We start from the raw sequence: 22,044 nt of genomic DNA, 5'->3' as shown, positions 1-22,044 counted from the left end.
CACTACTACACAAAATGCCCACAAAATGCCCAAGGAAGGGAGAGCTCAAGAAGTTGGAGCATTTGAAGAAAATGGGAGAAAAAGAGAAGCTCAAGTCAAGGGAGAGCTTCAAGGGTAAGGGAGGTATACCTTAATTTGAATTGTAATTCAAATTTTCATTCTTCCGTACATGCTAGGAGAAATGATTATGTTAATCATAGTATGCCCATGCACAATTTTGACTTTAAGTTTCATCATAGAAGTAGAGTAAATTTTAGAATTAACCATAAGGTATCTATGCATAATAAACCTAGACATGTTAGATTACCATTACCTAAGGAGAAGAAGGTAATGGAGAAATTAGGCAAAAATCCTGAGAAGAGGAGGTGTATGCCTAAACAAATGGGTAGGTCTAGGAATGTCCAAGATGGACAACAAGAGTCTAGAATTAGGAATCTAGAAAAGGAGAATCAAGATTTGAAGGCAAAGCTTGATAACTTAGAGAAAGTCCTACAGAGATTCAATGTTGAATCTAAAGGGTTAGATATGGTGTTGGGTAGACAAAGACCAAACAATGATAAATCGGGTTTGGGATTCCGATCTACTTGTTCCTCTAAGGCCAAGGAGAGATCATATGCTAGGGTAGCAAATGATAATGGCAAGGGAGAGTCATCCAAAGTTAATAAGAATAAATATATAAGGGTTGCATACAATTATGACAAGGATGAGGTGTCCAAGGTTAAGGACAAGAAGAACTTAACCAAAGATAAGGTGTTTAAAGTTAAGAAAGTCAAGTTTATAGGCCAAGTGTCACCTGAGGTGCACTGAAGTGGCCTAGCTATAGTAGATGAGTCACATAGGGAGGTGATTAAGGTTAAGAGCTCTAAAGGGAGGTTAAAGAGTTGATTTATGACCCATGACCAATGGATCTCAAGTGGATATTGCTTGGGATTCTACATGGGTCATAAAATGTGCCAAAGTGGTTCGGAGACAGACTTGAGTCTCAAACCTAGAAAATTGACACATATATGATGTGTTTCATGCATGAAAAATATGAAATTGGGTTCATATTGCATGACAATTGATTTTGGATGTATAGATGTCATATAAACTAACGCTAGGGATGCATTAAGGTTTAGTATGAGCAATACATCAAGAGAAAGCCAAAACTAGAACTTTATGTTAAAGTTTAATTGAACCATTTAGTTAGTTTTGAGTTTTATATAAATCTTTGGATCCGAGATATATATTTTTTTAAATATATTTTTCCCAAGTAGACATAGATAAAGCATACCTCTCAACAAAATTTGAGGATTTTTTTATGTCTGTGAATTTTTTAGTGCATTTTAAAAATTAGGTATGAAATATTATTTGGGCTGAAAACAGAGTGTCAGTTGACTGATAATAGTGTTTATCAAACATAGAATAGTTTTGTGAGTTGAATTCGATGAGGACAGTCGACTGGTAACTGTGGCAGTCGATTGATACAAGTCTGAAATTATTTTTCAGCATTGAGTTTGACTGGGCCAACTTGTATAAGTGTATAAGATCCTCGGGGGATAAATACACGAGTTTAGAGTCAGTTTGGATGATCAAGTTTCAATAATTAGGACATTGGTGAGAGCTTTTTTATATTAGGTAAAGGGGGAGGCATAAGGTTTAAGTGTGGAAAACCTTAAATACCTTTGCGGTGGAAAATTCCTAACTCAATGGGGAGATTATGTGTAGGGTGAGCCTTGTGATAGATTTTTAAATATCCTTGTGGTAAAATTTCTAACTCAATGGGGAGCTTACTTGTAGGGGAAGCCTTGTGATAGGTTCTTAAATATTCTTGTGATAAAATTCCTAGTTCAATGGGGAGCTTAGGTGTAGGGGGAGCCTTGTGATAGGTTCTTAAATATCCTTATGGTAAAATATGCATGTTGCATATTTCCTTGGCGGTGTAAGTCCAAGTATGTAACCTTGACAACGTAAGTCCAAGTGTGACTTGACATGATTGATTGTTATTATATTTTTCCTAGCTTAAATGTATTGTCAAATATCAAAAAGGGGAAGATTATTGGAAATAATCTTGAGAGTTCAATGTGACCATTAGTTTTAATGTTTAGGCAAAGAGTTTAAATTAGGTTTACCCTTGTATTTGATATGTGCATTTGAGTTGTGCAGGTTTGCAGGATGCACATATGACTTAGCTTGATGGCTTCGGGTCCACTAAAAGATGGAGCATCCAAGGGACTATGGACAAGGCAGTAAGGACGAGCTGAGGGAATCGCACTTCGAGGCATACACGAAGGATGACATTAGGACAATCTATGAGCTTGACTGCATCTGAGAGACGAGAGCTAAAGGAAAGAGGCTTGAAGACAAGTGGTTAAGACTGCAAAGAAGAGTCAAGTGAGTCGTGAGGGTCTGAGTGCGAGAGAAATATACTTGGGAAGGGAAACCCTAGGTGTAGGGTTTTACCAGTCGACTGACGTCTAGACTAGTCAATTGGGGCATGATATAGAATGCTTCTGTACCTGATGACTGAAGGGATCAGTCGACTGGTGATGGAACTAGTCAACTGGTAAATAGTCGTTTATAGAATTATGGGTTCTGCGGAGGATCGTTGCCTAGCACCAGTCGACTGGTGAAAGTATCAGTCGACTGGTAACGGTAAAATCAACTTCCCAAGGTCTATATAATGGAGTTTGGGGTGGCTGGTCTTAGTTGACTAAATTAGTGGTGGTTAACCCTAATTAGTAGTCTCTAAAGTGTTCAAGTGCTCTTTGTAATCCAAGAGATTTTGGTTGGTGTTGTGGTAAGGTTTCTCTACCTACAAGGAAACTTGAGGCAGCCAGAGCTTGTCTGGGGCTAATCCACCGATGGATAGAGATCACCTACCTTATGAGCAGCTGTGGAGTAGGAGCAAGTTATCTCCAAATCACTTAAATCGTCGTGTTGTGGTTGACATTTCTTTTTTTTTTTCTTTAGCTTGCGTATTCGTATTCGTATTATTTGTATTCCGTTGTACAAACAAATATATAGGAAAGCGAATGTTTAGGGTGATCGTCTATTCAATCCCCTTTTAGCCGACCACCAATCTCCAACAAATATTACTAATAAAAATTTTAAAACATGAGTAACACTAAACCTAACAAACAACTACAAATAAAAATGATACTAAAACACACATAAACTTAAAATAACTTTAATAACATTATAATACTAATATTCTGAAAAATCACTCCCCATTCCGCTAAAATAATTATTGTTTTGGCCAAAAACATTTGCAGGATTCTAAGATTCTTGATCTTCACCTTGATATTGATTGAGTTGTGATCCTTCTCCTTGTATTAGAGATGATTGAGATCCTTCTTCTTGATGTGAAATTGGATGAGATCCCTGGATTTACATTCTCTTTTGCATAATTCTAATTTGTTCATTGCAAATATATTCACGCATCATCGGGTTAAAGATTGAGTTCAAATTTTTGAACAAAATTTTAGTTTCTTCCTTGTAAATCATAGCATCTGTCATTTTTGTCGTAGCAACAGTACTTGCATTCATTGCCTCAATGATTTTGTCGTGTCATTGTTGAAGTTTTTGGAGGGTAGTGTCTACTATATCCAAACGCTCATGATGTTGTTAGACTACTCCATATTGATGAGCAACGAGGTTTTCCAAGTAGGTTAGATAGCCTAAATTGTATACATTGGAGGTGGAAAAATTATCCAATAACATGGGTAGGACAATATTCTAATTATAGTGGAAAGCCAACAATTATTTTGGAAGTTGTAGCTGATTATATGTGAATTTGGCAATGCATTTTTGGGTTGCCCGGATCGAACAATGATATTAATGTACTTGAGTCTTCTCATCTTTTTGCTAATCTTGCTAAAGGTATTATTATTCCTGCTCATTATGTCATTCAAGGAAAATAGTACAATATGAGTTACTATTTAGTTGATGGTATATGCCCAAAATGGTCAACACTTGTTCAAACGATTTATGGTTTACGAGGTCGAAAGAATAAATTATTTACAATGAAGCAAGAAGTGTATAGAAAAGATGTTAAGCGAGCATTTAGCGTGCTCCAATCACATTTTACAATTATTAGAGGACCTTCACATTTTTGGCAGAAAAATATTTTACATGATATAATAACATTATGTATTATTATACATAATATGATAATTGAATATGAAATCGTGGAACACTTCGAAGTGCCAACTCCATATGTTTAGCCAGTAGTAGATGATAGTACTCAATTTAAAGAATTTCTAACTCGATGCAGACAAATCAACAACATAGAAACTCACATTATTCTTCGAAATACATTAATTGAGTATTTATGGGAACAATATAGTAATTCTAAAAGTTAAATTTCATAATATTATATTTTTAATTAAGGGAGTGTATTCAATATTGGATTTTTAATTACTTTGAATGATTTTTGTGGATTTTAAAAGTCTAGGTGTATTCAATCTAAACTTTTATAAACTTTATAGAAATCTAGTGGTATCCAAATTAGATTTTTATAGAATTTTAAAAAGTCATGTGGTATTCAAACTTGACTTTTTAAAACTCTATGAAAATCTTTTGGTATCCAAAGTTTCAATAGATTTTCATGGATTCTTTTAGAAATCCTTGGATATAAATTTTAACCAATAGGAGCTCTCCAAAACACTTGTACAATTTTAAAAATAAAATAAAAAGTCTTCTCCTCACCCTTGAGATTTCTATAGACTTCAAATCACTTTAATTTTTTACAAATAAATCTTTTCTCTTCACGCTCCTCGATTTTGATTATTTCTTTAATCTTAAAGGCTCAGTCCTTGTTCAACCTCTCAGCGGCTTGCATCAACCTCTCACTATGCATTTCATATGAAGTTGAGAGTCCTATGAAATGTCGTTCTCCGACATTATATTGGCAAAAGAATGGATTGGAACGGCTAGAACGGAGCAGCAGCCGCTTGCAGCCTTTTCTCCTGTGGTGGCTCACAACGACGGGCTACAGGCGGAGATTTTTTCTTTAGTTGCTCGTGATGGGAAACAATGAGTGTCATTCGGTGAAGCCTGTGGTGCGTCGGAAAGGAGGAAAACAAATAGAAAAATTATTTGAGGCAGCTGGTGATAGTTCTGTTGGCTACTTGCGAGCAAGTCGAATTTGAAGTCGATTTGGACAGCGGCATTGTGCATAGAGTGAAGAGGAACTTGAGACATTGAGTTTTAATATAAAATATATATTAATAAATCAAATTAATTATCAACTTAATTAATAGATAATTTAATAAGTCCATGAAATTCAACCTCAAAATATTCTATAAAACTTATTAAATTATAAAAATTCCTAAAAAAAATTGATATATTTATATTTAATTATTTTAATAATATTATTACTAATCAAATTAATAATAATATTATTAATTTTATTACTAATCAAATTTATTAATTCAATATTTTATTAAAAGTTTGACCAAATTAAGGGTTGACCAACATTTCATGATAACTTGGATCAAAATTATACATAAAAATATTTAAAATTATTATAATATGTGAGACGTTATCTTCTCTTTGTTTTTAGCCAAAACAAAATAAAAGCATAAAAAGTTGAAAAAGGTTTTTATTGACAAGTATGATATTTATTATTTTATTTAAAAACTAAATTTAATTAAGTATTTTATGTTTTGTTTGAAATATAAAAGTCTCGTAAAAAGGTCTATAAAACTTCATCGAATTCTTTTCACAACTATATGAGATTGTATAAAAGTCAATAAAAAACTATCAACTCCATAAAAGTTTATCATTAAAAAAAAAATTTAAAGTCATTCAATCTCTTGATTGAATATACCCCATATGTGTCATTGCTTGTTTTAAATAAAAATTAGTAAAATATTTTATCCTAATTGTATGTGATTTCATAATATTTTTAAAATGTATTTATGCCTCAACAATTATCTAATAAAATTTAAAATAAAAATCATAATTTTTTTATATATATTAGTTTGTGCAATTTTTTTTAAATAACCTAAGTATTAATTTTAAATATAATAATTATCATATGAAATTAAAATGTAGGTTGATAATTAAACTATAAATAAGAAAAAATATAATATTTTAATATATATATATATATATATATATTTATTTATTTTATTTTTTTTGGTGTAATATGGTGTGAGGGGATTGAAATTGAAATAATATTTAGTACCCAATTTGTACCATTTTGGTGTAAAAATCATATCAAATCTGATGTTTGTCGTCGGAGATGGTCTAAGGGTATAGGAATGGAAGGTGAATAAACTTAATGACACAGTCAGCCCCCTCAACTTAAATATTCATCTTTTGCCCCTTAATATAAAATTCTTGGTATGCCTTGATTATCGAGATGATGTATCTGACTAAGTAAGAGTCTTATCTATATATTGACTTAACAGAAACCTTCCTTGTTAAATCTTTGTATAAGCTTAAACAAGATCTAAACAAATAACATAAAAAAGTTTGATGAAATAATATTATCAAACTAGTTTAAAATTGATGAGTGTGTGCTATACATCCTATTGAACATTAAAATGGATTCAAATTAATTAAAATATTCTTAACTTTTAGTGTTTTCATTCAAAAATAGATTCAATTTTTTTGACTATTTTTATTAATATTTATTTATTTATTTATTTGAACTATTAATTTTTCATAATTATCTTTTCTTAATTGTCGATCTTATCTAATGGAATAAAGTCTGATTTTTTAATTTAACTTATCCATTTTTTCATTTGTATAATTATTTTTCAATTTGAAATGTAAAATTTATCATTTTAAATAGGATAAGAGTGAAGATTTTTGAATTTAAGTACCAATAGGAAACTTGAAAAACTCTAATAAATCAATTGTTTTGGATGGAATGTTAAAAAATATATTTGACGAACTCATTAAATTAAATGAATAGATTTAAAAATATATATATTTCAATGTTTATCAATAAGTTTTTTTTATTAAATTTATAATAATCAAATAAATTCTAAAAATGAACAAATAAATTCATAAAATTAATTATTAAACTCACTAAATAATTAAATAAATTTTAAAAATATATAAAAACTTTAAATAATCAAATAAGTTTCAATTAAGTACTGATTTATTTAGATTAGCTTGATTTGTATATGGCTCTAATTATTTATTATCTTTATTAATGTTTTATTTATTATTATTATTATTATTATTATTTTATTTTTCCCTTCTCTTCTTCTTCGTCTCAGCCTTCTCCTTACGCTTCTCCGATCTCCATTCTCGTCGCTCTCCATCGCCACGCCAAAACCCTAGCTCAGGTCCCCCGCCGTATGGCCTCCTCCGACCACCGGGATCTCCTCCCCCCAGTGCGAACCTCGGACGCTGCCGCCTCCTCCGATCACGTCTCCACCTCCTCCGCCGCCGCCGGAGACCGCAGGGTCAAGCTTCGCTACAGCTACAGCGGCAAGATCCTGCCGCGCCTAAGCGACGGCGCCCTTCGCTACGTAGGCGGGGAGACCCGCATTCTCACCGTCCGGCGCGACGTCTCCCTCCCCGAGATCCTTCGCAAGATGGTCGAGGTCTACGGAGGTTCCGTCGCGCTGCGGTACCAGCTCCCAGATGAGGACCTCGACTCCCTCATATCCGTCTCTACAGAGGAGGACCTTGAGAACATGATGGAGGAGTACGATAAGCTTGCGGCCGAGGATCCCAACGCCAAGCTTCGGGTCTTCCTCTTCTCGCCCTCCGAAGTGGGCACCGATCCGCTTGCTCCCTTCCATGATTTACAGGACACTGGCGCGAGGTATCTCGAGGCTATCAATGGACTGGATTTGAGCATCAGGAGAAGGGATAGCGTGGCTAGCTTATCTTCGACCCAGAATTCGGATGGAATTGCGGTTGCTGAGGCAGTGGCCAACGAAGGCACTGCCAATGAGGGTATGTTGCCTGTTCGTTTGTCCCCTCCTGTTGCATCTGATGAATCAAAATCTATTTTTGTGGGGCAAGACGTTCCAGATCTATTGATGACTACAATTTCCAGTGGTCAAACTCAATATTTAATACCAATACAATTGGAGGTGCCCCCTACCTCGCCAAATCAAAATTTGTTCATCAACACAATACAAGCTGAATTACCTTCTGCAACACCAGCTGTTGCACAACCCTACATAGATGCACAAAATGCTCAAATGATGAATCCCCAACCTTTCCTAGCAATGGGAGTTCCTCAACAGATTAATGTTGTAGGGCCACCGCATTCATATATGATGCCATCCCAAACTAATACCTCAACCACCCATGTGGGTAATGGACTGATGAGAGTGGAATCCCAGATGGACCCTCATGCTGGAAAGATTCTTAGGATTCCTGGTGATGCAAAGCTTCAGCCTCTATCACAGCTCCCTCCACTGCCTCCTCCACACTTCATCACAACAAATGTAGAACGCCGCCAAGTGCCTCCATCATCCCAAGGTCTGTCAGTGAGATTTGAAGGCTGTTATCTATGTCAGAGAGCCTTACCTCATGCACATTCAGATATCCTTATCAGTGACCAAGGTAATGACCAGAAACATGCTAGTCCTGAAGTAAATACACTCTTACAGAGCCATCATTCAGAGGATTTCACAAAAAGGATACCCTTGCAGACAGCAGGTATGTTGTTGCCTATGGATAATGCGGTGGACATACAACCTAATAATTTGGTAGCAGCTGCTCTTCCAGGGAACCATCAGTTTGCTGAGACAATTCAGGCAACCCCCCAGATTAATGCAAGACCAGTTGTAAATCCAGCCAATCTGGACCACACTAAGATATCCATGCCAACAGCTTCTGGTGATTTACCAGGCCTTTCACAAGTATTACATGGACCTGTCGGCAATCCTGAGAAATCTCATCAAGAAGAGTCGGTCCAAAACCAACCAGAAGTGCCTGCAAATAGTGATTGTAGTAATATAGTACAAACATCAGCTTCAATGGCAATTCTCCACAATCTTTATGCAACATTCGTCACTCAATCTCTTGGAGAGGATTCCTCACAGCAAATGCAATTGCCGCAGCAGATTGGGTACCATAATTATCCACTTAATCTGGGTATTACCAATAGGTCTTTTGTTATTGATGCTAATTTAGTTGGAAGTACAGAGGTACAAGAGGGAGTACAACTGACTGACAGAACTATGCCTACTTTCTTGCATGGTCATGTTAGGCCTATGGATGGGATGCTGCAACCTCTTAATGTACTTCCTGCTGGAGTTCATGGTTTCAACAACCATGCAAGATCAGTTGTCCTGGCTGATATTGGCACCTCCAAGGATTCAAGGGTTAATCAGCCACCATTGGTCATGTTGAATAGCCATAACACCAGGATACAGGATGGAGAGAGTGGACTGTCTAATAGCAATCCACTAATTGCATCTGCAGTGGTTCCAGCTGGAAATTCCAGTTTGATACCTAATCAATTGACATCTATGTCGAGGGATATTGCATATGAGCATAGCGGTCAACTTTTTAATCCCATCCACACTCCAAACATCATAGGGAATTATGGACAATACTCGGATCATCATGAAACAGCGGCTGGACTGAGAGGGATGTACAATTATGTAGATCCTACCCACAACAACAATTATACCAGCAATAGGAATGTAAGTGATAAAAAGAACATTGAAGCTCCTAGTGTCCGTTCAGTGGAAGTATTTGATGGTGGGTCAATACTTCAAAATGACAGTGCACAGCTTCACCTTAACATGGACCAATTGCATCAAGCTGTTTCCTCAGATCCACTTGCCAGCAACATGGTTCCTGTGAAACTGTTGGACAATACAATCCTGCTTCCAAGACCTAGTAATATTTCTGCAGCAACAGAGGATTTATACAATATAAACTATTCTGCAAATATTTCAGATTTCGAGATACCTATTCCTGCAAGTGTATCTGGTCACTTACCAAACTCTTCAAAAACAGATGTGCCCGCAGAGCTTCCACATCCATTAAAAGGTTTTAGTCTTTCTTATGCTTTATGAATAATTCTTGATGATCTTTTAAGTTCAAGATATTCATAATCTCTTTTGTTAATGATTTAGGAGATGCTTGCATTAAGCAAGATATCCAGCTAAACGAAGGGAGAGCGAGAGCAACAGCATCAGCACCAACACTACAGCCATGTGAAATTTTGGTACCTATTGTCAGTTCCCATGAAACAGAAGAGACCGGTTTCAATTCTTTGAAGGAATGTACAGCTGTAAATGATGAAGTAGCTATGGATGGAAAGACAGAGGTGATGACCATGTCTTTTTTGTCCCCATTTGTATGTACTTATGTTATTACTAACTGCTTAAAATCATTGTAATGCAGACTAAGAACAGACAGTCAGATAAACCGAAGATCCGTTTTCCAAATATAGAAGGGATTGAACACCTCCAGGTCAGAAGATACATTTAATATTGTTCATAGTTTAATCTGTTATTTCTATATTTTCCCATGATCTTAAAATTATATTTGCATCCTCCTCCAGGTAATAAATAATAGTGATTTGGAGGAGTTGCAAGAACTTGGATCAGGTTCTTTTGGGACTGTATATCATGGCAAATGGAGAGGCACAGATGTCGCCATCAAAAGAATCAATGATAGGATTTTTTCTGGGAACTCCTCAGAGCAGGATCGTGCGGTATGCATTTCTGGTAGTAATTATCTTGATATGCTCCTTTTCATGTACAACACATGCTTACATGTGTTTATGAATAAACTCAGTGGGCTGACTTTCTGAATGAGGCTTGTAAACTTGCAAGTCTGCACCATCCAAATGTTGTGGCATTTTATGGAATCGTTCTTGATGGCCCTGAGAGATCTATTGCAACAGTAACGGAGTTTATGGTTAATGGTTCACTTCGGCGTGCTTTGCAGAAGAATGAGAAGTAATCACTTGATGCTGGTTTTTATAATTATTTTACTTCATTTGTTGGATTAGTTAATGTCGTGTCAGTATTTCCGCACAGTTACTTGAATTTATTAGAATTGGACTAAATGAACTGATTGGATCTAGAATTCTGAGCTGGAGACTTTAGTGTTGCCGTTCAAGTTCATTCAAACAGTTGAATTGGATTGAAGAAATCCAACTGCCAACTGGCCATATTTTTTGTGAACTCGAAAATAGCTGGTCACAAGCAACTTCAGGCTCCTCTTTACCCATAATCAATTGTCGCCTTTGACATGGAATTTTAATTACTCTGCAAAAGGAAGTGAATCTGAAAGGAAGGCAGTCTTAAGCAACCTTCTTTTCTCTTAGGACATTGTGATTTTGTTTATTAACTGCTCTTATTTATTAAGTTTACTGCCCTATACTGTAACCATTGTTACTAATCTGGTGAAGTTCTAGGTACCTGGGTTATGAGTTGGATTGCTGGATTGGCCAACTCGATTTTACTAGAACAGATTGAATAAATAAATTTTAATATATAATATTGAATATTGATAAAAACATTATTATTAATTAAATGATCTCAATGGAAAATAAAATTTAAAATGTAGTCTTTCATAAACCAACTAATTTGAGAAATTTAATTAAGAACGTTTGTATGATAATCTCTTACATTTATGCAATTATTCCTCGAGTTTATTGAAAAAATACTGAAGGCTTTCTTTCAAAAAAAATTATAAAATAAAATAAAAAACGTGGAATACTTGACATCTCAATTTGGGTGGTCATTAGCTCTTAGTTTTGTGTGTGAGTTCAACTCATTTTTTATCAAGAAAACTTGGAGGTGTCACATTTATATTTTTTCCTACTTTTATTGCCAATTGTGAGATTGAGGTGATTTTATAAACTAGCTACTTCAGTGGGTCATCAGAAATCGGCTGGTTCAATGCAGAGTTCCTTCTGCACAATTCTATCGTATTATAGAACTTCTGATTTTTCTGGACATGCTGGCTGGCCTGATCAATCATAATAACTATGCTTGTATGTGATTTAATGATATATCTTATGCAGTTGGCTGCATTTGGCTGTTTGTTTTATTTATTTGAGTTTGCCATTGTTTCCTTTTGACAGGATGTTTGATAAACGTCGGCGTCTTCTTATTGCGATGGATGTGGCATTTGGCATGGAATACTTGCATAGTAAAAGCATTATACACTTCGATTTGAAAAGTGATAATTTTCTGGTCAACTTGAGGGATCCCCAGCGTCCAATATGCAAGGTAAAGGTTAGAGTTACACTTAAAATTTTGATTGCGACTACTTTGTAAATTCCAACTTTCACAATTGAAAATTTGTGTATACAATTGAATCTCTTTAAAATTTGTGCTAGGAGTGAGACAAACATAAATGTGCAGTATACAAAGTTTCTGACACTTTATTTATGTTGAAATATTAGTAAAATATAAAGAAAAATAATTCCTTGGTAAACATAATAAATAAGCACTTCTCATGAATCATGAATTAGAATATGCATTAGCTTTTTATCATTGTGGATCAATATAATTCCATTTGATTAATTAAAGTTTTTTTAACAAAAGGTTGCTTAGGGAAAGAAATAGTGTAATTACTGGAGTTGAGAATTTAGTATCTGTCTCATAATTGCTAGCAAAATCAGTAAAATCTAAAGGAAATTATTTTTCTGAAGTCACTATAGTGAGAAAGGATTCTCATAAATTCAAATATGAACTATCAGTAATTCTTTAACTTTGATCATCAATATTAGTTTTGTTGATTAAATAAAATATTTTCTTAAAAAAATTAAATTCAAGTTGATTAAAAATAGTTTAATAGTTTAAGTTTTTGAGAACCTATTTCCTTTCTCCGGTTTTCGATATTTTTTACCAACCAGAGTTTTTTGTCCTCACGAAGATTTTACATCCATGCTTTTTGGAGAATTGCAACATGAATACTTATGGGGAAAAAAAAAACTTAGTCTGGAACCAAAAGATGTAGAAAAGAGAATTTTTTTTGTTACAATGTAAGGGTTGAGTTAGAAACAAATTTACCCAGTGTGTTCTCCATCAGTTTATTTGTGATCATGTGATGTTAGTACTTTCTCCTTTTAGCCTGTGACAAGAAGTTTCTGGTTTTACAATGTCAAGTAGCTTCTCATTTTGCAGGTTGCTGATCTTGGTCTCTCAAAATTGAAATACGAGACATTAATGTCCGGCGGCATGCGAGGAACACTCCCATGGATGGCACCTGAACTTCTTGGTGGCAAAGAGAACAAGTATAGTGAGATGGTAATACTTGGTCGTGTCATTCTTACTGTCGAATCTAATGTATCTTAATTTCTTACACTATTCTGATCTGGATTTTATGTCTATTGTTAATAAACCCATCCATCATGGTTCAGGTTGATGTATTCTCATTTGGTATAGTGATGTGGGAGCTCATTACTGGAGACGAACCATATCGAGATATGCACTATGGAGCCATTATAGGTGACTTTTACATAATGCATTGCACCAGAGTCCAAGATGGATGCCGTACTTCTTTCATTGAGTCGACCACTATGCACATCTTTGTATTGTGATATATTGTATCGATAATGCCATGAGAATTGAGTCCAAATCTGCTGACCCACTTCTATCGTCTACATCTTTAAGTTTTCACTATTAACATGCCATAAGCACAACCATTGAATAGCATTCAGATCTGCTTATATTTCTCTCCACTCGACAGGTGGGATTGTGAGCGACACATTGCGGCCTCCTGTGCCTGAATCTTGTGATCCCGAATGGAGATCACTGATGGAGCAATGCTGGGCCACTGAGCCTTCACAGAGGCCAAGCTTCACTGAGATTGCGAGCAGGTTAAGGGCTATGGCAATTTCTCTACCCCAGAAAGGAGATAGGCCATAGCAACTGGCCTACTGCAACATCAATTAGCCACAGGTCAGTGCTACTCCCTGACCTATTTATCGCCTTCACGAATCTTCACGGCGATTACAATTTTGGTTTGTAATGAAGTTGATAATCTCTTTCCCTACTCTTGATAAACACTTTGCTACTGATTCTTTAAACTAGAAAGAGGTAGTAGTGACACTTTGCTATTCTCAAATATATAGTAGTATAGCTTTTTTACTTTGAAAACAAATTGTTTCGATCTATTAGACAAGGAAAATAAAGTTGGGGACTTTTTTTTTTCTTTTTTGTTCTTATGACTCTTAAAGAATCACATTTTGAATCAGTCCTGGCAGAGTTTATGTCACTACTAATATCTAATGTTTCCCTTTGTCTGATTGATTCATTGTTGTGATCTTGACTTATGGTAAGATAACTTTGAGAAGAATATAAATTTAGGACTTACTTTTGATAAGTATAAAACAAGTTAGTGGGTGCATAAACACAGAGGCAATGTGTTGAAGCTGACGATATAAGAAATATTCAAATCAATGGCCTATTGAGGCGGGAGTTCCTATAAAACATACTCTATCGCCAAAGTTGAAAGAACTCAATGTGCTTGGTGGGCAAAGCTTCTTAATTACTCGCAATATTATATTTACTTTGACTAGACTTTACCATCTCTATATTGGCTTATATTGGCTTGGAGTGTAAGTACCTAAGATTATCCATATCAATTTTTTTATAATATCTATTTTATTAAATTTAGACCATCATTTTTCGCTACATATTATATCAACTATTCTAAAATTTTTATTTTTATGTTTTTTATTAGTTTTTTACCCCTTATGTAATATTTATTTTTCATTATTGAATTAATTTTCTTTATTTTTTTATTTTCTAAATTAAATAATATTTTAATATTTAGGGAATGAATTTTAGTTTTTTTTTTAATTTAAAAATTATTATTTATAAAATTTAAATTTAAGGAATGAATAGGGTAGTTGATGTAAAAAAAATTTACTTAAAATGTAGAATTTAAAATAAATTTTATATTTAGAAAGTTGATGTGGATGTTAGATTTTTTTTTGGGTAAAAAGATGATAACTTTCATCGAGATCAGATCTTTTGGTCCAGAATCCTTGGTCCTCTTCTAATTCCTTCTGTAATTTATATGTTGAATCGCGGTCGGAATATTGTCAAAGTTAGTTGTGATCTCTCTTAAGTTCATCTTTATACCTATGTTATAGTTTAGGTCGCATGCAGTAGTGGGTGGGTTGCCCTTGATCGACGCTATATAGTTTGTCCATTCGTCGGGGTCCTCGGTGAACTCAAAAAAGATAACAATAAATTTTGATCAGATTCTGATCGTGATCCGACGCGTACCTTATGAAAGGAATCAAGAGGAGATTAAAGATTGTGAATCAAGATCTGAACTCACTTTCATCTTGGGATCCCTCAAAACCATCAAAATCGGCTGACCGAGTACCATTAAGGACTAGTACGGGGTAAATTTAGTGATTCGATCCCAAAATTTATTAGGGCAATTCTTCGTCCTAGTACCATTAAACATCCCTTCAATTATCGTGCATGACGACTTTCTATTCAAAGTCTTTCATAGTAACTCCTTAATTTAGTTTTTTGATGAATTTATATTGAGAGTATATAATAAAATCTAAATAAAAAATATATAATAATCTATAACCATTTTTTTAAAAACAGTTTATAGATTATTTTTCCTAAAAACATCGTGGTCGGCAGGATTCGAATCTGCGCGGGCAGAGCCCACATGATTTCTAGTCATGCCCGATAACCACTCCGGCACGACCACTTGTGATTATTTGTGTACTTATAATTCTATTAGATCAGTAAATTATTAGATCGTTAATTCTTGCACCGCGTCACTAATGCTACGCGTCAGTACTCCATTAGACGATGCCGACTTACTGACGTGGCCAAGCGTTATTAACTCCAGTCTTCTACGAGACCGTTCGTAGTTTGAGGCCACGCGCATTGCGATCTCCGAAGACCAGAGAGAGAGAGAGAGGGAGAGGGAGAGAGTCTACGCGTCGTCGCCCACCGCTCTGGAGAGCGGCCGCGATCGAGTCGCCGTGGCTCCGGCTGCGGCGAAGGGGCTCACCCGCCGCAAAACCGCTTCCTCTTCGAATCGCCCCTCTTCGCCCCCACCTCGTTCTTCGCTCGATCCCCAAGACTTACCTTTCTGGCAGCAGAATTGGTTCGTGTTCCTGCTCTTCATTATGGCATTTTCCTTCTTCGCGCTCGCCTTCTTCCTCTACCTCGGCCTTGAGCTCCCCGAGGGATCCCCTGCCCCCGCTGCTGCCGCCGTCGAAGATGGCGTCGAGGTCCGTGGATCTCCTCCCAAACCCTAGATCGCTTCTCGGATTTTAACTGTTCGATTTTAATATTAATTTTATTTTTTTATTTTAGATAACCTACGGTAGTGTTATTAAGTTGATGCACGAGAAGACCAAGTTTCGGCTGCATTCGCACGATGTGCCGTATGGCTCCGGGAGCGGGCAGCAGTCGGTCACTGGATTTCCCAACGTGGATGATTCGAATAGCTATTGGGTATGGTTTATCATTTTTGGTGTTGTTACTCTTTTCTTCTCTTTACATCGATTTATTTACTTCGGAACATGCTTGCATAAGATTTTTTGATAATAGCATGGTTTCATAATTATTGTGTGATCTGTATGTAAGTTCAATAAACTTACATTTTCTAATAAGACTGACATGTAGATTATGTAAGAAGGATGAGAATCTGAGAGTTTAGTTCATTAGTGTATTGAACTGCTGTCAGGAGAGAAAGAGTATAGTCCATGGCGTGAGGATTCTGAGGGTAAAATTCCCTACACGTCCATATGAGAGAAAGAGGAAAGGTGGCAGGACGATAAGGGGCTAAATGCTGGACTAGCAATGTTGGTCCTGACCAACCAGGTCCTGATGCATCATTGACGCCAAAGGCTCCGTGGCAACAGCCTCTGCTGCCACATGTTATCGTATGGTGAAGGAGGCGCCCATCCTGAAGCCTATGAAACGGGGATTGCTATGCACGGGCAACTCAATTGGACCATGGTCTCACTCGGATCATATTTCAGCTTTGCCTTGGACAACATTGTGACACAGCTTTGAACCATCACGAACTCTAGCTCAAACTTGCAAAAGATATCTTGGCCAAAGTGTTTAAGAAACCCTGACACCTGGTCACTCCTAACAGTTTGGGTGAACTGAATAGATCACCAGCAGCTTGGCTGACTTGGGCTGTCGTTCAGCTAAACTCTGTTGTCTACTTTCTTTAATCTCACCTACACCAGGCCTCAGCTGGCCACATGTTAGTAGGTCACAATATCTGTTGTAATTAGACAATAATATGAACTATAGGAGAATGAATTTCTGCTTTGATTTGTAGATTCACTGCATAACAATATGAATGTTAGGAAATTGAAATCAGTTGCATGGACAGAGAGCATCTTTACATGATAGAATATAAAGAATTAATTGATATTGTACTTACCAATCCATATAGAGAAAGCTTAAATGCAAGAAAAGTGAATTTGGGTGACACATGGGCCCTAAAGAGTCTAAAACCATGCCTTTTTATTATTGCAGCATACAAACACAAACTTAATGACATACCTCCATATCCATCTGAGTTGAGTATGAAACTTTGGTTGGAAATAAAAGCTAATTGTATCTGCCAATTATTTTTTTATTGCTATCCAACTTGAATACATATTTGGAAGCATATTGAATATCTTAACCTTTTTGTATGCATTCGAGGATTGCTTGTGATGCCCAAAAGTCCAAACTGTGATCTAATACCTGGTTTAGTGCTTCATGTCTCTCCATGCTATTTTTGTATTATTGGCTATTTGCCATTTTCTTTTTCACTTTTGTTAAATCATGTTATTCTCACATGGTGGAGTAACATACTAGATAAAAACTGTCAATTGCTTCTTGATAAAGCACAAGGATTGTATTTAACTAGAATAATAAATACAGGTTATTTGATTCCATTCACCAGTCACTTGTACTTTCGGTACACATTTAAGTTTTATGTCATTCATCTCAATATTTCCAAGTGTGGTATATGCTATCATGATTATTAATGCAGGTTGTGAAGTCTCCACCTGATTCATCTGCGAAACAAGGCGATGCAATACCACATGGAACTGTCATAAGATTACAGCATATGAAAACTCGAAAATGGCTGCATAGCCATCTTCATGCTTCGCCAATATCAGGAAATTTGGAGGTCAGTATTGCTAATGATGGTACATGTTGATTGCTGGCATTAAACTCTCTTGATCTTCTATGGTGGTCTGTGGTCTTGGATTTACTCCTTTTCTAAAAAGCAATTAGTTTGGATCCAGTATTCACACACATGCAAGCGTTTGATGCAAAAGTAATCATGTTGTTTTCCTACATTTTGCTATTGAGGTGCATTCAAAATTGTTGTAGGACCGCAGCCAGGAGCTTGGCTAAATGCTTAAATAAAATACTCACTTTTTGCTTTAATTTTTTTATACTCATGCAACCATTAAGTTCTGAACTACATTCAATCAGAGATTCTATGGATTGCATGGCTTTATCTGAGTTTTTTGGTGCATCAATCATGAATGTTAAAGTAGTTTGGAGGACAGCTTTTATGGATATGGGTTCTCTACGTAAGGAATTTATTTTCTTTATTGAGGTTGTACTCACATTGTATTATATGATAATGTTTCTTCGATTTTTTATGACCTTGTTTAATATAAGTCTGTAACATATTAATATTTGGGCTTCTTTTACCTTCCTTTTTATTTGCTATCACAATATAACTAATCCTTTTTTCCATTTATGTACGAAAATTAGTTGACATCTTTGTTCCTTCATCATTGTCTATTAGAAATTGTTGCTTAATCATCTTTGCATTGGCCTGTCCTGTGTTATGTTGTGAATATATATATATACACATTGGCAACTCACAAAGCACAACAGCTGCTATCAATTTGAACCATTTTACTTCCCTGCTCTAATACTTTGAGGCGTCGGGAAGATAATTATAGTGAATGTTTACAAAAATGGAAAGAGGAACAAGACTAAATTCATATTTAGGAGATGCAGGTAGGATACTTAGGATATACCATAAACAATAGGATCAATAAATCCATAATGAATAACATGATTGATCCATTGAAATGGTAGCACAAGTGCTTGCATTGAATTTGTTGGTTTGCACGAGAAAGAAATGGCTACAAGAAACTTGGGGTTGGGTTCTTTATGTATCAAGAGCTTTCCGGAATAGATCTTGTTTTTTATCTTCTTCAAAGAGTTTACAGGTCTTTCTAGAGGAGTCAGATTATTTAATCGCACTATATTGAGTTGTAATGTGAATCTAATTAGATTAAAACAGAAGATGTAGATATCACCAGACCACAGTCTCCATTGACTTGAAAGATTCGAGATTCTCACAATTACATTGAGTGCATTCTAAGTGCACCCTTTCTTCACCTCTATCTTTATTGTCTTATTAGCTCCAACAAACCTGCAGTTTTATCCAAAGTTGAGGAAAATATGTCGTAACATGGTCCTGCAGATCCTCCAATATCGGCAAAAACAAAATCACAGACAGTGATTCACAAATTTCCTGCATGCTTGCTTTTGTACATTAGGAAAAAAAAGTTTGTGCTGATCTATTGATTTGGTGTCAATGTTGATCTTATGCACACAACATCGATCATTTTCTTACTATATTAGTCTGCTACAGGTGAGTTGCTATGGAGGAGATGACAACTCGGACACCGGCGATGTTTGGCGGTTAGAATAATTCATCTCTAAAACTTTTTTGCCAGATGAGTGAAAATCTTGTAGATTATATGTCTAACCGTATCATTACTTTCATCTTTTAGTTTGGAGATTGAGGGAAATGGGAAGACATGGAGACAAGATCAGCGGATAAGGCTGCAACACGTTGATACAGGTGGTTACCTACACAGTCACGACAAGAAATATACTCGTATAGCTGGAGGACAACAAGAGGTAGTTGATCGATACATTCTTTGCATTATCACTAAGAAAATGAGTGTCATAGCGATTGACTTGCTGTAATTTTGATAACTTGCAGGTTTGTGGAGTTCGCGATAAGCGTACCGATAATGTTTGGTTAGTAGCCGAGGGTGTCTTTCTTCCAATTAATTCGAGCAAGTGACATCCTCAAATTCTCAATCGGTATAAAACATATGCTACTCCTATCTCGAACTATTCATCTTACAAAAAAAAATAGTTATGCTAATTGCGAGTGAGTTCTTAGTATGTCAATGTGGTCAGTGGATAATGTTGAAGATTAATCCTTTTTTCCTCCACATTTGGACAATCGTATAGCCAATACTTGTTTCTACAATGGGACAAAATTTCGTTTGCTCTCAGAGGATTGCCACTTGAAATGCCATCGTCAAGAATCTTAATCTAAACAATCATCGTTTAGAATCATCTAGTCCGTGTCCAGAAAGTTTCACCTATTGGTGAAATCCAATTTATTATCTTAGGAGTTTGAGATGTTGTTTGTGATGGTAAAATATTTTTAAAATTTAAAAGAAAATTATATAAAATGGTAATTAGAATGATCCTGTTATATGAAGTTAAATGAAGTTAAATGTTAGATTATGATTTACATATATAAAAAAATAAAAAAAATTAATTAATAATAATAAAATAAGATAAAAATTATTAAATATAGATGATAATATGATAATAGATAAAGTTTAATGATGTATGTTTTGGGGTAAAAATTAAAAGGTCATTTTTTTTTAGGAATTATCAAAGGAATAAGGATGATTCAAAAGGATTTCTCACCTCATCAATTCATGGTGATAAAAAGTGAATATGTTCGTTTTCAGCGTCTCCGTTAATTCGTCTCAGGGTCAACATGGAGGAAGTAAATCACGGACGGTTACTAGTCTTTGGAATAGTGATTAATACGTAAGGGAGGTATTTATTTCGATTTTGTCGAGATTCGAACTTTAGATCTCATGATGATAACACCTTATGCTCTAGTCTCACCCCATCAATTCATGTAAATATAGTGTTTGATATTATTATTTATTATCATATATATTAAATATAATATTAGATGAATTTGATTATTTAATAATATTTTAATAATTATGAACTCCTAGCGATTATTATAGCAGTCAGAATACAGATTTTCGTATTTAAACCGTTATGATTTTATAATTATAATTATTATAATATAAATTTATTTTATTTAATAATATTTACATTTACTAACTATAGATGTTATAACTACCGTAGTAGCTATCAAACTGAAACAATTATGAAACTATAGTCAATGCGGACTTGTTTGTTCATATTGTTGATTGACATGATGACAAAAATAATAATATGGGAACAATGAATGCAGTTGAGTAATTTTACGTGCTTTTGGACATCGTTTGAATAAAAATATAAAAAGGACGACCTCTAAAAATAAGGTGCCCTTTTATTTTATTTATTTATTTATTTTGTATATTGTTATTGTGCTGTTTCAGTTCAATTGTCTTTGTTGGTCCTGCTAATCTCTAACATAGTTAAACAGACTAGATGATGATTCTATTCGATATTCAAAAATCATGGAGATGATTAATTACGAATGTGGTTTTTATATTGACGGGATGTGGATTTTGTTTTGATATGTAATTATAGGAAATATCTGTGCTAAATCAAGGAAGGAATCTTCGACATTGACCTTCCGACGCTCAAGTCTATCATTGAAAAAATGGAAGGCAAATGGAGCAAAAATAAGCGCATGCATGAATAGTGAATAACCCGTACCTCCGCCGGTGCATGAACTTCTCTTTATATAGCGCCCCGGTGCATGAACTTCTCTTTATATAGCGCCCCAACGGGCTACGTATATACTCCTCAAGGCGCGGGCACGCTTTCCCAACCATCCTATGAAAGGACATGTCAGGAAAGTGCCTCTAACACCATATCTTAACAGAGCATGTAAATCCTTGATGAGGAAGCTTCCATCGTATGATCTGTTTGTTGACTATGTCTTGTGTCAATAGCACTATCTCCCAGAAGGATATTAAGAGATACGTCAATGATCCTTCTGCTAGATCGAGCGGGATAGTCGCTCGGCTGGAACTCCTCCGTTCGGTCGGACTCGGCTGCTCTTCCCTGCAGTGACTCGACTTGGTAGCTTGTTCCGCTCGACCGGACTAACGCTCTGGTCGTTCTAGCATTCCTTTGC

At 35.5% G+C, this 22,044-nt stretch overlaps 2 protein-coding genes and 1 non-coding gene across 3 annotated transcripts; 2 read left to right on the top strand and 1 right to left on the bottom strand.

Annotated features, from left to right (window-relative positions):
• The first annotated feature begins 7,205 nt into the window (after nt 1–7,205).
• LOC122031931 lies at nt 7,206–14,092 on the top strand. The gene is made up of 9 exons (XM_042591163.1): nt 7,206–9,963; nt 10,050–10,243; nt 10,321–10,389; nt 10,481–10,633; nt 10,717–10,880; nt 12,014–12,161; nt 13,062–13,184; nt 13,298–13,385; nt 13,627–14,092. The coding sequence occupies exons 1-9, from the start codon at nt 7,299–7,301 to the stop codon at nt 13,803–13,805; spliced, it is 3,783 nt and encodes a 1,260-aa protein (XP_042447097.1). The 5' UTR covers nt 7,206–7,298; the 3' UTR covers nt 13,806–14,092.
• A 1,444-nt stretch (nt 14,093–15,536) lies between these two features.
• Nucleotides 15,537–15,618, bottom strand: TRNAS-AGA. Its single transcript has one exon. It is a non-coding gene; the product is annotated as a tRNA-Ser (tRNA).
• A 168-nt stretch (nt 15,619–15,786) lies between these two features.
• LOC122032205 (stromal cell-derived factor 2-like protein) lies at nt 15,787–20,215 on the top strand. The gene is made up of 6 exons (XM_042591466.1): nt 15,787–16,150; nt 16,236–16,376; nt 17,923–18,063; nt 19,558–19,607; nt 19,700–19,829; nt 19,915–20,215. Exons 1-6 carry the CDS (start codon nt 16,046–16,048, stop codon nt 19,996–19,998), a joined length of 651 nt encoding a protein of 216 aa, XP_042447400.1. The 5' UTR covers nt 15,787–16,045; the 3' UTR covers nt 19,999–20,215.
• The last annotated feature ends 1,829 nt before the right edge of the window (nt 20,216–22,044 follow it).

The sequence above is a fragment of the Zingiber officinale genome, chromosome 11A (assembly GCF_018446385.1).
Source record: "Zingiber officinale cultivar Zhangliang chromosome 11A, Zo_v1.1, whole genome shotgun sequence".
Taxonomy (NCBI): domain Eukaryota; kingdom Viridiplantae; phylum Streptophyta; class Magnoliopsida; order Zingiberales; family Zingiberaceae; genus Zingiber; species Zingiber officinale.
The sequence above is the reverse complement of the archived record's forward strand: the minus strand, read 5'-3'. Positions and strand labels throughout refer to the sequence as shown.